The 17586-nt window shown below is 44.1% G+C and overlaps 1 protein-coding gene across 4 annotated transcripts in view; it reads left to right on the top strand.

Annotated features, from left to right (window-relative positions):
- The window catches only part of psd3l (pleckstrin and Sec7 domain containing 3, like), a 90912-nt gene extending 84069 nt beyond the window's left edge, over positions 1-6843 (top strand). For all 4 annotated transcript variants that reach the window (XM_083670059.1, XM_083670060.1, XM_083670061.1 and 1 more), the window contains one exon: positions 2957-6843. In XM_083670059.1, coding sequence (XP_083526185.1) covers positions 2957-3154 — 198 coding nt within the window. In that variant the 3' untranslated portion in view covers positions 3155-6843. The remainder of the gene's footprint in view (positions 1-2956) is intronic.
- Positions 6844-17586: the final 10743 nt, after the last annotated feature.

Genomic DNA, 17586 nt, shown 5'->3' with positions numbered 1-17586 from the left:
TGTGTGTAGATTGATGAGGGGAAAAAACTGAATTGAATCCATTTTAGAATAAGGCTGTAACATAACTAAATGTGGGAAAAGTGAAGGGGTCTGAATACTTTCCGAATGCACTGTATGGAAATGGAGCTTTTTTTATCCGCTGGCTCAGGATGTCTCCTCAGCCTTCATCTGTATTCTCCACATGGTCCAGTCCTCAGGGCCGGATTACATCCCAATCCACTGTCCTCAGAAGGCAACAGAGCAGCTTCAGGCTACGCCAGAAAAAGAACAATCCATGTAGCCTTTTTTATTTGATTTTATGGTTTTAAAGCACACTACAAGGTCACACACACACACACACACACTGTCAAAGGTAACTTCTAAATGGTTCTCAAGGACAGTAGCTTATATTGAACATTCAACAGAGAGGGCACAGCAGACGTATGCATATCTGTCACTGCAGCAGGGGAGGCTGGTGGAGGTAGAAATCATGGAACGGAATGAGGAATGGTAACAAACACGCGTGACAAGGTGTCTGGCCTGATGAGGACATGTCCAGTTCCTTTTCTCAAAAGCTACTTTATGCTGTCCAATATACATAATCAGGAGAGTCTTCTGATTTACATATAGGTAGTTATGGACAGTCAACCATGGCGTTTTTTCAGGGTTGCACTTTATTTTATGATGCAGAAATGGCTTTGACTTGATAAACAAACCGTATCATAGTATCCATTGTAAGAGCATTTAATCACCTTTATCGTGTATCTCGGCAATGATTTAATTGCTCTGCTCCGCCCTGCCTCCATCTACAAGTGAAAGGTTCCATGGCAAGCCACCGAAGCAGACGAGTCTTAATTGAATTTTGATTGCTACTCAACTCTCTAATCAAAACTCAGAAATCAAATGAACCCTTTGTTAAAATGATTGCGTCTCTCTGTTAAGCAAATTTGTTTTGGTTTCAGCACAGACGAGTGAGTACACTATTCAAGGGCCAAATAATGAGTCTTCCTAATTTGCCTCAGTGCCTCAATGGTAATTGAAGTGCGCTGCTCTTTTCTCTGTAAACATCTTAGGAATAATGAAGATATCCTCTTGACTTCCCTCCTCTTCCCTCCTCCTCCTCTCCTCTCCTCCTCCTCTCCTCTTCTCTCCTCCTCTCCCCTCCTCCTCTTCTCTCCTCCTCTCTCCTCCTCTTCCTCTCCTCTCCCCTCCTCCTCTCCTCTCCTCCCTTCCCCTCTTTGTTTTTACTTCTGTTTATCCAGCCTCTGTCTAGAGGTCAGCCTCTAACTAGAGATCAGCCTGTCTAGAGACCAGCCTCTGTCTAGAGGTCAGCCTCTGTCTAGAGGTCAGTGTGGTAGGGTCTCCTGGGCTGGGGGTAAACACACTGGTGTCAAACTGTAGGGACTCAACCCCTGAATCAACACACTAGCTAAATAACCTGACCCCTGAATCAACACACTAGCTAAATTACTCAACCCCTGAATCAACACACTAGCTAAATTACTCAACCCCTGAATCAACACACTAGCTAAATTACTCAACCCCGGTACGCAGCCAGGAATAGGTCAGGAGCCGCTAACTTTAGCGTTAGCTTTAACATTTACGCGTAATCTATCCAAAATGGCCGCCCTGAGAAGGCAGCAGTAAGTCACACCGGGACGTCTTTCCATTGTATGCCCCCATTCCCTTCCTGCTGCATGAAAGTGTTCTATGAACAAATGATCTGAGCGAACCTCAATGAAGCATGTGTCCAGAGTGGGCCTCTCGCTCCCCGGGCCAGGTGATGGATGGGCCTAGGTCCAGTTCTCTAGCTGAGTGATTAAAGAGTAGTGTCAGGAGAAGCCGGGGTCGATACACACTGGCTACTGGCTACAGGAACCTCCGCTCTGCTCTCATCTCCGTCACTCACTAGTCTACACGGTACAAAGGGCAACACAGAGCAGCTAATTGGTTAAGAGGTGGTCTCAGCGCGAAGCTAAGGACAATGCGGCGTCATCCACCGCATCTCTTTGGAACGTTAGAACATTAGCGTTCTAAATTATGGCTGATCATGATGAGATTTGGTTTGCCAATATGAGGTAATTGGCATGCAGGTGATGTGAGACATTGAGAGTGAAGGATATTGATTAGTAATCACCAGGGCTAATTGATGAGCTGGCTCTGTCTGCGCTGGGAGGCTCTCTCTAATGCCACCACACGAACTGTTCAGTATCGCTGCTCCTTTCCTCCTCCTCCTCTCACATAGGGTGGTCTGGTATGGCGTGTGTGAGAGATTTAGAAAGGGAGAGATTGCGTGAGAGATTTAGACAGAGTGAAAGAGAGAGATCCCTTCCACAGGGAATTAGTTATGTTGAGGAATGAAAGATCCATGATCGTGACTCATTAATTCTGCTGTGAATTTCCAATTAATCCTCCCCAGAATTAAAAGATTGATCTTTTAATCGGAGAGATATCATAAAACATCTCCCCCCATGGCCTGTGGGACTGTAAGCCCACTTGACATTTGAGAGATCCTTAGATAAGTGTTTGATGTTGCAGAAAAACACATCTCTTTCTAGAACTTTCTGCTTTCTCGGAGTGGTCTGTCTCTCTGGAATAGAGTGGTGTGTCAAACAGAGCCTCGGAGGAGAAGTCTTGCCTTGGGGGTAGGGGGGGCGCGTTGGTAACAGAGCAGAACTCTGTTGTAACAGATTGATTCTACTATTATATATCTGTTATTCTATTCATAGCTTTTGTGGTTCATATTAGAGGAAATACATACAGCAGCTTGACACGGAACATCAATGCTCTGAGGCGCTAACATTGTCACTCGCTAATGACGGTTTAATTGAAGTCACTGACAAACAGTTTGTATCTTAATGAGTGTTTACATCAATGTTGTCCTATCCTCTTGTGTGTTTGTATGGAGTGTTTATATTGCAAGCGCTAACCCTCTCTCTCTCTCCCTCTCTCCCTCTCCCTCCCCCCCTGCCTGAAGGAGAATCGTTATGAGATGTATGGGAAGCTCCTGAGAGAGGGGGTGAAGGAGCTGCTGGCTGGTAAAGACGGCGACGCGGCTCTGAAGAAGTCCCAGTCCAGCCCGTCTCTGAACCAGGAGGGCCAGCCGGCGGCGGCCAAGGTGAAACGCAACACCTCGGAGAGGAAGGACCGGCCCGACACGCCCAAGGTCACATAGGAACCTCCTCCTCCTTCACCACCTGTGAACGAGCCATTGACACGCAACAAACAAAACAAACAAACGTGTGAATATATTTTATGTAATTTATTTATCTGCCCACTGTTTTGTTGTAAGGAAAACAGTTGTTGTAAAATGTAAATGATTGAATAATCGTCCTTCTTAGACTGACTGGTGCTTGCGTAGCGCTTTTTCTTTTTTCTTTTTTTTTGTATGGAAACATTGCATTATATATATTTGTGGTCCTTTTATTTTGATGTTATTGACTGTTGCTGTTGTCATTATTGTATCAAACGTAATGTTTTTTTGTTTTTTTTGTGAAGCGTTAGACTCTTTGTCACTTTATTCGATCTCGCTGTATTGTACCTTCCGTCTCATGGAATTGATTTATTTGCCTTTCAGTCAAGAGAAAAAAGATTTTTGTTCTCGTCTCCAATTTAGTGGAATTACTAACTTCTGGGAGGGATATACAGTACATAGTAGATAGATATAGAGTAGTCTTACTCAGAAGTTTTTATTTTGATATGTAGTTTAAGTGAACGTCGAACACATTTAAATAGTCAAACATGGAGAGTATTTTACACAAATATGGCTTCCAGCGAGAACCGGCAGGTGATTTTGACGTCCAATTTTTCTCCTGCTTTTCCTCATAGACCTTTTAAGGTTCTTTTCTCCTGGGAATGTTTATTTTTCATACAGACGGTGCATCAACATGTACATAATAGGAAGGTGATGCATTGTAGAGTTTGAATGTGGTTGAGGATTCTAGAATCTTTCCCTTCACATTCAAACAAAAACTCACTACCAAGACAACAGCCTAGTACGGTCATGTACAGCAGGGGACGCTGGTTGAAGCTGGGCCCAGTGTAATGCATGGAGTGGAAAGAGGAGTGGTATCAAACACGTATGCCTCCCCTGGTGGACAGTATCCTAACCTTAGTTGAAGACTGCACCAGCATGTTCCAACCAGTGAGAACAGTTTCAGACCCCTGTTGGGTCATCCGTGGTTTCGCACCAACAGAACCAGTACTTTTTCAGACTGCAGTACGGCTGATGTTCAACCTCAGATCAGAGTTTATGCAGCTGAGCCATTTATTTTTTTATCTTTTAAGGCAAAAAAATATCGCAGGCCTACTCCTCTGCTTGTTTTGAGTAGTCTAAATGCCAATGCTCCTTCTGTGTCTTTTATAACCTTCTTATGTATTTTGGATTTTGAATTCTAAGTTGAAAACTGTATTGTTGTAAAGATCGAATTAGTATTTATAGTGCACTTTATAAATTAGTTCTTTTTGGATATAATAGAGAGCTTTATAAAGGTTAGACTGCTATGTTTCTTTGATGACATCACACAGGTTTTTCAGGCAGAACTCTTTAATGAAGGTACTGAGCAGACTGTACTCTAGGTCTCCGTCTGCTCGACTCGTAATGTCCTCTTAGTTTGTTTTAAGTGGTTCGGTAGTTTTGCTGTCGTAGGTAGATTGTTCAACGGCAAAGTTTCCTTCAAGGAAGCTAGTTATAGAGCTGTAAGTTGCAACTATTGCCTTTTCCAATGCTGGTGGTGATGTTACATTTCTAATGTTATTTACACATTTTTCATTAGAAATATTACTGACATTACATGTACAACGTTAGCATTTTGTTAGACATTGGATTGTATGTCTAAACTTCCATAATGGACCTTTGCATACCAACATATGTTTTCAACCTTACCAAAATGTGTGCGTTTTTGATGTATTGAAGATTTAGGAAGGAATTTAACTTTTTAACATGTTATAAAGAAAGATTAGAGATGATTCAAAGCCATTTGAAAACGTGTTTGTCTTTGGAACGAATGAGGCTAGTTAAGAGTCTTTAAAATCGAAAAGAAATTTGTTGTTTACTTGAAATGTTGTTATTATTGACACTTTATTTTTCATTACGAAATTGTTTTTGTTTTGTTTTTCACAACGAGGACACAAAATGTAATGTCTCAGAGCTTGAAGCGATTAGCAGACTAAATATACCCATATCCACGATGCATTGTAATGGCAAACCGTTAGCTTTATCTAGCTAGCCAGTGTTTAAACCTTCCCAATTACCTTTTCACTATATTGGCACTATATTACCTGTACGATAATCGTGAAGTCAAGCGAGCGCAATGTTTTTACATTGAAGCACTTAGTATACAGCATACATGTGGTACAGTACTGGTCATTTTCAAAGAGTCTGAGTGAGCAGAATTCGATGTCCCCAACAGCTGATTGTGTTATCTACATGTGAGGACAGTGGGTGGTCATATGAAGAGGTCTGCCTCACGTTGTTTGTTTAAGTTTGTACTTTTTTATTATTTTAACCTTCTTGTATTGTATTTTATTTGAAGGACACTTTAGGACATTTCTATCCTAATGTAAACATTGACCCAGTATTTTACAGTAATTGTTGCATTCCGTTTGCACAGTTCTGAGATGTTAAATCCTACATAGAGGATATTTGGTACAAGTGCGTTACATGGTTGCGTTACGTCAGCAGCACTTTGCAGAGGATTTAAGAGTTGTTTTGACAGCACATTTGGATCAGCTGTGTTTCTGAGTGGAGTTGTAAAAGATCCACATCTATAAGCTTGTGTTGAACACATGTACAGTAGTACTGTCCTGTCAGCACTGCAGACTAGTACTCTCATGTGGAATGTCTGGTCTTAAAGCACGAGTACGAGTGACGCATCAAATCTCACCTCTCTGGTTGATTCATTTGTGTTTTCTTCTCAGACGTGAGGCTATGTTAGGTCAAGCACAGTGAGTGGATCAGTACATGTTATTACAGATGTTATTACAACATTCAACATCACCTGTAGCTTCACCAGACACCCTCTCAGTCTGAAGGCAAACACTGCATATCTTCATATCGTTTAAGGGGAAGGGGGGGAAAGTTCTCCATATCTGACACAGCCTTTGTACCAGGGGAGGCTGGTGGAGCCGGAAATCGGAGGACGGGCTGATTGTAATGCACGGAATAAGGTTAGGTATTGTGTGTTTGATACCATTCCTTATTCCATTCCATGCATTACAATGACCCCGTCCTCCGATGTCTACCTCCACCAGCCTCCCCTGGTCTGTACCCTGCTCCATCGCTTCATAGATGCTAGACTAGAATCAGCCCTGTTCTCTTTCTGTGGAGGCTAGAAGACAGAGCCATAGACAGATCCCCGTCTTGGCCCCAAATACGCCGTGACCGTGACATTCTAATTCTGCATTCTGACCAGAATGTGATATCACAGAACCTTCAGTCACAAGATGGCGCCCCGCGACGACAGTTCCACAACTCAAACCGTCGTCAGCGCTCTTTATCTAGGGACCGCTCTGACCTCATCTCGGCCCGCCTCCTCTGTACGTTCAGCCGTATCGCGTAACGCACCTTACGGCGTCCCGCCAGGCTCTGTTTCTGTCTCTTCACACACACACACACACACACGTACGTACGCATCCAAATATCTCTGAAAGCTGTGATCCTGTACAATCCTTTAACTCTGTAAATGTTGTCAGATATAATTGTTGCCCTGTGTTTCTAAAGGCCCAGGACGTCGGTTGGGTTGTTTCAAGTGATCTCTCTCTCTGCCCGAGAGCGTGCCTTACGCTCCTCAGGGCACAACCGGTAACACAATGTTGGTCGTCAATTCAAACTGTAGGTGGTTTCAATGAATAAAATACTGTATTTAATTGAATCCTGCGTTGTTGTTGTTTTTTTTGTTGTTATTCCTAATATTGCACTGTCATGTTAGAAATGACGACTAGAAACTGCTCTCTCTCTCTCTCTCTTTATTAAATGTCAATGATTTTAACAACAAATGACTGGTCACCCTAATTACACTGGAAAGCCGAGCTGCACACATCCGCTATCGTTGCTGTAACAGAACAATGTTTGAAAGGACAATGTGAAAGGAAGGACCATATCTGAGGCAGCGCAGTGTGGTGTGGGTTGGCCCTGTGGTGTGTGTGGAGCCCCTGAAGGACCAGAGCTGAGGATGGAGAAGAGAGAAAACTGAAGACAAACCGTCACAGTAAACAGCCATGAAAGCACCTAGCCCTGCCAATACAGACACATCACAGAGTATGGGGGGAGAGAGATAGAGGGAGGGGGGGGGGGAGTTGTGTGTTGTGTTCATGCAAGGGAGATTTAGAGGTGTTTAAAGCAGTATAACGGGGGGCGGGGGGGGGGGGGGGGGTGTTGATGATGGATAGGAGATTAAAGCCTGCGGCAGTCACAAGGAAGGAGAGGATGGACCCTATAAAGGCTGTCATCAATCAGGAAGTTCTAGAAAACCTCAGAGAGAGAGAGAGAGCAGAAAGGAGAATAAGTGTGAGAGGTAGGAGGAGAGAGAGAGATGAGATGGAAATCCAGGGGTTGAAACATGTCCCTCAGTCGATGCCCTTCCCTTGGAATAAATGGAAATACTCTACATTCGTCCCTCACTGAGAATGCTAATGCTAAATTAGTGCTCCATTCTAGTTTCTCAGACACTTCAGAAAACGGCGGCTCTGTAGACAAAATGTTGACGGTATTACCATTTTTACTTCAGTTATATCTACTTCAGAAATTGGGAGAAAATGTATACAATGTTACACACACCGTATTGCTGTATGATATCTGTGAAAACATCAATATTACAGCATCACAACCAATGTCCAGCAAGTTGGTTCTGTGTACAGATGGTGTGAGAGAGAGAACGGTCTGAGGACGACGGACTGGAAGCTAATTTGCAGGCAGTGGTGGTATCCATGGTTCCTAATCAATGTGAACAGAGAAACTAAATGAGTGAGTGGGAGTACGGGAGGGAGGGAGAGAGAGGGATGAAGGGAGAGAGAGGGATGGAGGGAGGGAGAGAGAGAGGGGGAGGGAGGGAGAGAGGCAGCCTGCTCCTCATTATCACAGTGAGATGTTCCTTCTGCATGGGAGTTAGAACCCACGTACGCATGTACACACACACACACACGCACACACACACACACACACACACACACACACCCACACACCCACACGCACACACAATGATCAGGAGTTAGTCCAGTAATCAGTTATCATGACACTTGAATATGTGCCTCTTTGAAAGTTGGCCAGTGATTTGTAATATGCAGATGGAGTTGCTGCTCTCATAGTGACAGGCTTCAGGAGTTGACGTCTTCATACCTGCAGGAGGAGAAGTTTCCATAGCGTAGGTTCACCTTCTGTTATATAAGCATTCAGATCTCAGACAGTTGCTTGGAAACAGAGGAAGGAGAGATGTACTTGATGTGATGAAGACGGAGAATGAAGGAGGGAGTGAAGGAGGGAGTGAAGGAGGGAGTGAAGGAGGGGACGAGGAGGTAAAGACCAGCGAGGGTCTGATGTCAAACACAACTTCATGTGTTCATGTGTTGTATGTGAACACTTGTGTATGTACTATGTATGTAATATGTATGTGTGTAATATGTATGTATGTATGTATGTATGTATGTATGTATGTATGTATGTATGTATGCCCACTGTGTAATGTATGTTATGTATATAATATGTACAGTATGTAATATGTATGTACAGTGGCTTCGGAAAGTATTCAGATCCCTTCACTTCCATGTTGTTGTAGAAGTATTGTGTGTTAGAGACACAATTTAAAATGTATTAAATTTTTATTTTTTTTGCCCTCAATCCACACACAATACCCCATAATGAGAGAGCGAAAACACGTTTTTAGAAATGTACATTCGTATGTATGTATGTATGTATGTATGTACAGTATATATGCCAACTGTGGTTCCTCTCAACTAAGACTCTGTATCAGAAACACCCACTGGAGGGGGGGTACAGTATATAATTAAAGTAAATATACTGGCCTACTTAAATCACCCCTATGAACCTCATAAACTGCTGTGACATACCTCTTAGAGTCATGAGATGTTAGTTATAGCTTCATATTCAACGCCACGGTCAATGTTTTTTATATCCATCAGGGGAGGCTAGAAATCGGAGGAAGGACATTCCTCATTCCATTCCATGCGTTACAATGAGTCCGTCCTCTGATTCCTACCTCCACCAGCCTCCCCCTGGTACGTAGGTAGGTAGTCTGACGAGGCAGGGTCGATAAACAGTAGACAAACGCTATTAGTGCGTTCCCTGGCGGTACCGTAGGAAGCCCAGTGCTACATGGTTAACCAGAGAAAGGTGTCATGTTGTAATGTATAGCAGAGTGCTACACAGCAGCACATGGTCCGACTCCAACTGTCTCGCTTTATTAAGTCACTGAACAACTGGACCTAACGGTGCCACAAGGCTCCGTAGACTCCAGCAGTGATTTAAAACAGCGGGGTGTAAATTGGGTTTTGAGAAATTGGGCTCTGTGAAAGTCTGGAGCATACATCTCACTGACACAGAGTTAATGAAAAAAGTAAATTCGCTTTGACAGCGAATGGTTAACTAACTCACGAAAGGTCATATCCGCCCGTGGTCCGGAAGTAATGTCTGGCTGCTGATGTTCTTGATGTGCTAACTAATCACAATGTGATTCACCTGTTACATGCAGAGAGGCACAGCACTTATCTCAGGAACTGATTTGAAATGAAGCCAAGCGTGAGACTCAGTAAATGAACCTCGGAGACATGCGTTTCCTAGACAATAACGGAACGAAATATTCATTATCGTTTCTCAATCGTTAGTGACACACACAGGTCACACAGGTCACCCGGTTAGGCACGTCGTCACTGTCACACGGTTGGTGGGATGTGCATTTGCCTGTACAGCACATGACTAGGATTATGATTACTTATTCAGATAATTACTCTCTTATTCACGGTTCGTGGTCTCATATACGTTTGATACCATTCCTTATTCCATTCCATGTGTTGCAATGAGCCGTCCTCCGATTTCTGCCTCCACCAGCCTTCCCTGATAGACAAAGCCATAGTCTACTGTAACTCTAATAATGTGTCTTTATAACAGACACACTCCCAGTACTGGGCCACCAAGGACAGACACACTCCTCCAGTACTGGGCCACCAAGGACAGACACACTCCTCCAGTACTGGGCCACCAAGGACAGACACACTCCTCCAGTACTGGGTCACCAAGGACAGACACACTCCCAGTACTGGGCCACCAAGGACAGACACACTCCCAGTACTGGGCCACCAAGGACAGACACACTCCTCCAGTACTGGGCCACCAAGGACAGACACACTCCTCCAGTACTGGGCCACCAAGGACAGACACACTCCCAGTACTGGGCCACCAAGGACAGACACACTCCCAGTACTGGGCCACCAAGGACAGACACACTCCCAGTACTGGGCCACCAAGGACAGACACACTCCTCCAGTACTGGGCCACCAAGGACAGACACACTCCTCCAGTACTGGGCCACCAAGGACAGACACACTCCTCCAGTACTGGGTCACCAAGGACAGACACACTCCTCCAGTACTGGGTCACCAAGGACAGACACACTCCCAGTACTGGGCCACCAAGGACAGACACACTCCCAGTACTGGGCCACCAAGGACAGACACACTTCCAGTACTGGGCCACCAAGGACAGACACACTCCCAGTACTGGGCCACCAAGGACAGACACACTCCTCCAGTACTGGGCCACCAAGGACAGACACACTCCTCCAGTACTGGGCCACCAAGGACAGACACACTCCCAGTACTGGGCCACCAAGGACAGACACACTCCCAGTACTGGGCCACCAAGGACAGACACACTCCCAGTACTGGGCCACCAAGGACAGACACACTCCTCCAGTACTGGGCCACCAAGGACAGACACACTCCTCCAGTACTGGGCCACCAAGGACAGACACACTCCTCCAGTACTGGGCCACCAAGGACAGACACACTCCTCCAGTACTGGGTCACCAAGGACAGACACACTCCTCCAGTACTGGGTCACCAAGGACAGACACACTCCCAGTACTGGGCCACCAAGGACAGACACACTCCCAGTACTGGGCCACCAAGGACAGACACACTTCCAGTACTGGGCCACCAAGGACAGACACACTCCTCCAGTACTGGGCCACCAAGGACAGACACACTCCTCCAGTACTGGGCCACCAAGGACAGACACACTCCTCCAGTACTGGGTCACCAAGGACAGGAGTAAGGTGATTCCTTCAGTTCCACAGACAGGAACGTGACTTTAGAAATAAATGTTTCACCTTTCTAACTTCCCTCCCTCCCTCCCCTTCACACACCCCACCCCCCACCAACCTCCTCCTGTCCTGCCATGGCCTTGATGCCCCCGACCCCCCACTAGTGTGTGTGTGTGTGTGTGTGTGTGTGTGTGTGTGTGTGTGTGTGTGTGTGTGTGTGTGTGTGTGTGTGAGCAGAGAGAATTGAAGTGGGAGGAGGAATGTGACTACTTGGCTAGGCTCCAGTCCACACACACACACACGCACGCACACACACACACACACACACACACACACACACACACGCACACACACACCTGCTGAGTTTGATGGATGGTTATGGTATCTCAGACAGACAGACAGACAGCCTTGTGGCCCCCTTTGATCCTCACCGCCAGGGCTGTTACTGTTACCTTATCTGGCCGAGCTCTCTCTTCTAAAAGAGCTCTCTCTTCTCTCTTCTATCTCAATGAGACTCACCTGGAAAGATAGAATTGACTAAATCTGTTTCAGTGAATCCTCTCAGGGACTGGCTCCCACTGTGTTCCTGTATAAAACACCCTCTTTACTGTGAGTCTGAAGACATGGGTCGTTTGCTTCCAAATGTTTTGTTTGGAGAGCAGACAGAAATTGTTATTTTGTCTTTCATATCAAATGGAAATGCCACTGACCTGTACTTGGCTTTGCTCAAGTCTCATCTTTGTCTAACATCAAATCTGACTCCATCCTTAATGGCCTATAATATCATTCCCTCTTTCCCATCATTCCAATCTGCTTTTGCCTTATTTCCCAGTACTACACAGGTTGCCTCTGGCAACAAGCTATTATATACATTATATATATATATGTATGTATTATGTATTATATAAATGTATATATAATGTATATAATATTATATAATGTATATAATGTATATAATAGCTTGTTGCCAGAGGCAACCTGTGTATTATATATATATATATATATATATATATATATATATAATGTTCTCTCTTAAGTTGTCATTAGCAACTACAAGATCAGATTCTTGTAAACATTCAATTTTTGAACCATTTTCAGTCCATAATTAGTCCGTATGTGGGTGTAGGAGTTGGACTTATTTCTTCGTCATACTCTTGAGAAGTACAGTTAAATGTATAGAATTGGTAGATGCATTTCTATAGTTTAAATCTTGAAAATGGAGTGAAAAACAACAATATCATTTTCTCTAATTTAAGCTCTTGTGCTTCTCTTCTTCTTTAGGTGAATAAAATACAATAAAATACAATACAATACAATACAATACAATAGAAGCTCCAGATATACACCAGGGGAGGCTGGTGGAGGTAGAAATCAGAGGACAGGCTCATTGTAATGCATAGAATGGAATGAGGAATGGTATCAAACGAGCCAGCGTACAGAAAAAGGAGCAGAGGGAGGAAGATGTTGACTGTATGTTTTTCTCCTGACGAGGTGATGATCTTGTGAGTGAAGGACCCTTCAACTTGATGATCAAATGGAGAATTCCCTAACCAGGACCAATTACACCTGCCTGTGATGGACGCCAATTACCACTGGAGTGAATCTCTCAGCCTGGTGTGTGTGTGTGTGTATGTGTGTGTGGGCGGGTGTGTGTGTATGTGTGTGTGGGCGGGTGTGTGTGCATGCTCGTGTGTGTGTGTGTGTGTGTGTGCACGCGTGTGTGCTTGTGTGTGTGTGCGCGTGCATGCATGTGTGGGTGTCACTGGAGTAATTCCCTCAGCCTGGCTGTCTGTGTGTGCATGCTTGAGTGTGTGTGTGTGTGTGTGTGTGTGTGTGTGTGTGTGTGTGTGTGTGTGTGTGTGTGTGTGTGCGTGCGTGCGTGTGTCTGCCAGTACAGAGGCTCACTCACACCAGCCTCTGTAGGACGTGCCAATCAGAGGGTCCATCCCAATCGTCCACAGATGCTTCCTCTCCTTGTCACCCAACATCTTAATCGTCTAAAAAGAATTCTAATCCTAATTCTAATTCTAATCTCTTCTCCCTCATTTGCAATGCTGTAAAAGAGCCAGACGATTAAAGGCAGATATTACTCTCACTGGTCCTTTATCTTCAGATCAGGGCATATGGGAGAGATGAGACGCCACTTTAGGTGATTGGTATTCACCCAATCATCATGCTCCGGATCTGTCTGGCTTGCTGCAGCGTTTAAAGTTCTATCACGGATGTGATGGATCACCCTAATGCAGCACACACACTTCCATACCCCAGCGGTATGTGTTCGAAGCGCATTATGTAAGTGGAGTGACTAGAGGTTTGTAATGCTTTGAAATAGGAGGTGTGTCAGATAAGGCAACGCATTGTAGAGGAGGCTGGTGGAGGTCGAAATTGGAGGACGGGCTCATTGTAATGCATGGAATGGAATGAGAGATGGTATCACCATTCCTCATTCCATTCCATGCATTACAATGAGCCCGTCCTCCAATATTGGTATATTGGCTTTGAATCAATTCCTCTGGCTGTACTCCAAGAGTTGAGTTTGGTCTACTGACTTCATACATCAGCTATAAATGCAAATACTATCGATTAATTTTTGGATTGGCTGCATCTGAATGCTGTTTATAAACATGAAAAATTACAGGACAAATTAGGTAATTTGTCCACCTTTGATTTGAAGCCACAGGAGTCTTACTCAGTTGAGGAAGGATCGATGTTTTGTTTGGAACCCTGATATGTTGATGTACATTGTTGAATGCCATGAATGAATTGTATTGGCATCGGAAAGCAAGCCTGCATCCCAGTGAAATGTGAACGCAGTCAGTCTCCTGCCTGACATGCTGTCTGCCTACACATATATTGAATTAGAATCGTTGGTTTGAACTGGGCAAATGAATGATTGGCCCTGGAAAGGCCAGCCAAAGAGATGCACTTGTGGGACAATCACTGTATTGTGCGGTTGCTATGGAGGTATACAGGTATGACTCATTGTTTTCTGTTTTCCTTTGTGTAGGGCTCACTAAGCGGAGAGAGAGGGTGGAGAAGAAACACACACACACACACACACACACACACACACACACAGACACACACACACACACACACACACACACACACACACACAGACACACAGACACACAGACACACACACACACACACACACACACACACACACACACACACACACACACACACACACACACACAGACACACACAGACACACACACACACACAGACACACAGACACACACACACACACACACACACACACACACACACACAGACACACAGACACACAGACACACAGACACACACACACACACACACACACACACACACACACACACACACACACACACACACACACACTTTTTGGGCATTGAAGGTGGCAGAAGATAGCAGCATGATGTGAGGTTTTTAGGTCATTCCTCAACAAGTCTTACATTTTCAAGGTTGGAACTCTGAGTGAGCTGGTCTTTGTGCGAACGAACGCCTGTAATACGATTAAACATAACATTCAACAATGGAGCAGCCGTCTGGGAGAACTCATGGGTACCAGATGATTGAGCCTTAATAGGAAAATAGCTCAACCTGAACAGGCAGTGATTGCTGAAATGAGCGGGTGCAGTCAAATGATTATAGACCCCAAAATGACATGCTGAGGACATAAACTCAGGGTTTCTCTGAGGAGTCAGGTGTTACGACACACATTTTGCTGAGTTCGTGTCAGCACTTGTCATCTCTTTTTTTTGTAAATATGTTTTTAGGGCATTTCTGCTTTATTGGGACAGAGACAGTGGAGATTGACAGGAAGGATGGGTGAGAGAGAGGAGGGAAGACATGCAAGATAGGTCGAGGGTCGGAATCGAACCAGGAACCTTGCGATGACGTGGTAAGCGCATTAGTGTGCTACGCCACTAAGCACCCCCACTTGTCATCTCTTGATAGTGTATTTTTAGATGTTTGATGGTGAATGATTTCAGGAAAAGATCCGAATCAGATCACATTGACCAACAACAATTCCTGCCCTGATGTATCGTACCAGCTATATAGGTCATGTATAACTATACATCTGAACTGACATGTCCAAATCCAAATGTAGATTTTAGGCTCACAACTAACCCAAAAGCTCTGGTGTACACATACGCGCCTCCAACTTCATCTTTCTAATCGTAAATTCAATAAGAAACATTGAAGTTATCTGTCTACATTTACAACTTTTTGTAAAGTTATTGGAGTTGGAGCTGCGAGCCAATCCTTTTATGTCTGGCTTTCACATAGTCCTATTAAAATGAACTTTACTCTCACAGAACTGTCACTCTCTCCATAACTCCTAGCGGTGCTTTTAGCAGTTGGCAAAGTTGTTTTGGCGAAGTCTCTGCCCCCCCTCACCGTTTGTCCTCTAATTTACTAGCGTGGTGCAGTTTGTTTCCCTCTAAAGAGGATTGCGCGTTTACGCTTTATTCCATCAAAAACATTTAAAGCCTCGGAAAAGTGAACCCAATTAGGAGTAGAGCCTCTTTAGAAGGCAAGAGGGCACTCTGCTTTGAGGTCACACTGAGAGATAATTGTCTCTGTCTGCATTGACACATTTTAATACATTCTAATTAGCTTCCACGTCAATAATTACCCTTCTTCAGAGTAGATCCCTGAGATTAGGCTGACCGTGTTTGAAGCAGATCCTAGTAATGATGACAAAGGGTCGTTTCACAATACCGTACAGGACTTGTATTGAGGTGGTATATTCAGTGTTGTATTGAGGTGGTATATTCAGTGTTGTATTGAGGTGGTATATTCAGTGTTGTATTGAGATGGTATATTCAGTGTTGTATTGAATGCTGTATGATGAAGCTCCTGTGTGCTGTGTCCCCAGGGTAGTGGGTTAGTTATGGAGATCCAGATGCTCTCTTGTCATCTGTACGGATGGTCTGACTCCAGGGTCTGGCCAGATAGAAATAGGGAGGTGGAGATGAGGTCAGGGAAGGACACAGCCAAAAAAATAAATCAGTCCCCCCCCCCCCTCTCACACATACACACACACGCGCGTGCTCACACACACACACACACACACACACACCCCACTCTGTGACTCATCACTGAACTTGCGGATGCCATGAATCATATCATCCATATTTCACAGGGTTCAATCACAGTTCACATCAAGTAAAATTAATTTTATTCCCTCAGAGGGGGATGCAAGCCTGTCCATGAACAAGTGTAGCCTTCATTTTTGATACACATGTGGATTAGTATTAACAAACTGGGCATAGCTACCTTAGAATACTTCTGGGTATATATATGGTATACAGAAGGTATATACAGCACCCTCCATAAGTATTGAAAAGAGGAAGCATTTAGTCTTCTTTTAGCTTTATACTACAACTCCAGTTTGGATTTGAAATCAAACAATTACGATGAGATTAAAGTAGAGATTCTCAGCTTTAATTAAATGTTTTATTTTTTCACCATTTAGAAATGACAACCCTTTTTATACAGTGTTTATAAGTCCCCCTATTTCAGGGCACCAAAAGTATTGGAAAATTGGCTTGAGAGGTGTGTCTGATTAGACAGCTGTGTTCTGTCACATCATTTGTGCAGGCATGAGAGAGCTGTCAATGTCTAGTATTGATTCTAGGCTCTGCATTTGCCTTTGGAATCTGCTATTGGTGTCTGTCAACATGAGGACCAAAGAGGACCAATGATAGTCAAGGAAGCCATTATGAGGTTGAAATATCAGAAAAACCAATCAGGATCATAGCCAAAACCTTAGACTTACCAAAATCAACAGTTTGTAACATCATTAAAAAAGAAAGAAAGCTCAGCAATCGCAAACGGGCTGGTAGTCCAAGGAAGACTTCTACAGTGGATGACTGTGAATGAATGTGCACCATAATTAAGGACAAAACCAAAACAACTGTTCCACAGATCAGGGACACCCTCCGTGAGGTAGGCCTGAATGTGTCAGAGACTACCATCTGCAGAATACATCACCAGCCAAACTACAGTTGGAAACAGGTGCAAACCACTAGTTATCCTAAAAAAAGATGGTCAGGTTACAGTTTGCTAAAAAATACCTAAAAAGCCTGCAGAGGTCTGGACAAAGGTCTTGTGGACAGATAAGACAAATATTATCATGTACCATAGTTATTGTAAGAGGAACGTTTGGAGAAAAAAGGATCTGGCCAAGATTTACAGCATACCACCTCTTCTATGAAACATGGTGGAAGGAGTGACAACAGCAGCAGAATGTATTCTGAAGTGTACGGAAACATCTTGTCTGCTCAAATGCCTCCAAATTCATTGGATGGCGCTTCATCATACAGTAAGACAATGACCCCAA

The sequence above is a fragment of the Argentina silus genome, assembly GCF_951799395.1.
Source record: "Argentina silus genome assembly, chromosome: 5".
NCBI classification, from domain to species: domain Eukaryota; kingdom Metazoa; phylum Chordata; class Actinopteri; order Argentiniformes; family Argentinidae; genus Argentina; species Argentina silus.
This window is presented reverse-complemented; position numbering and strand designations above follow the sequence as displayed.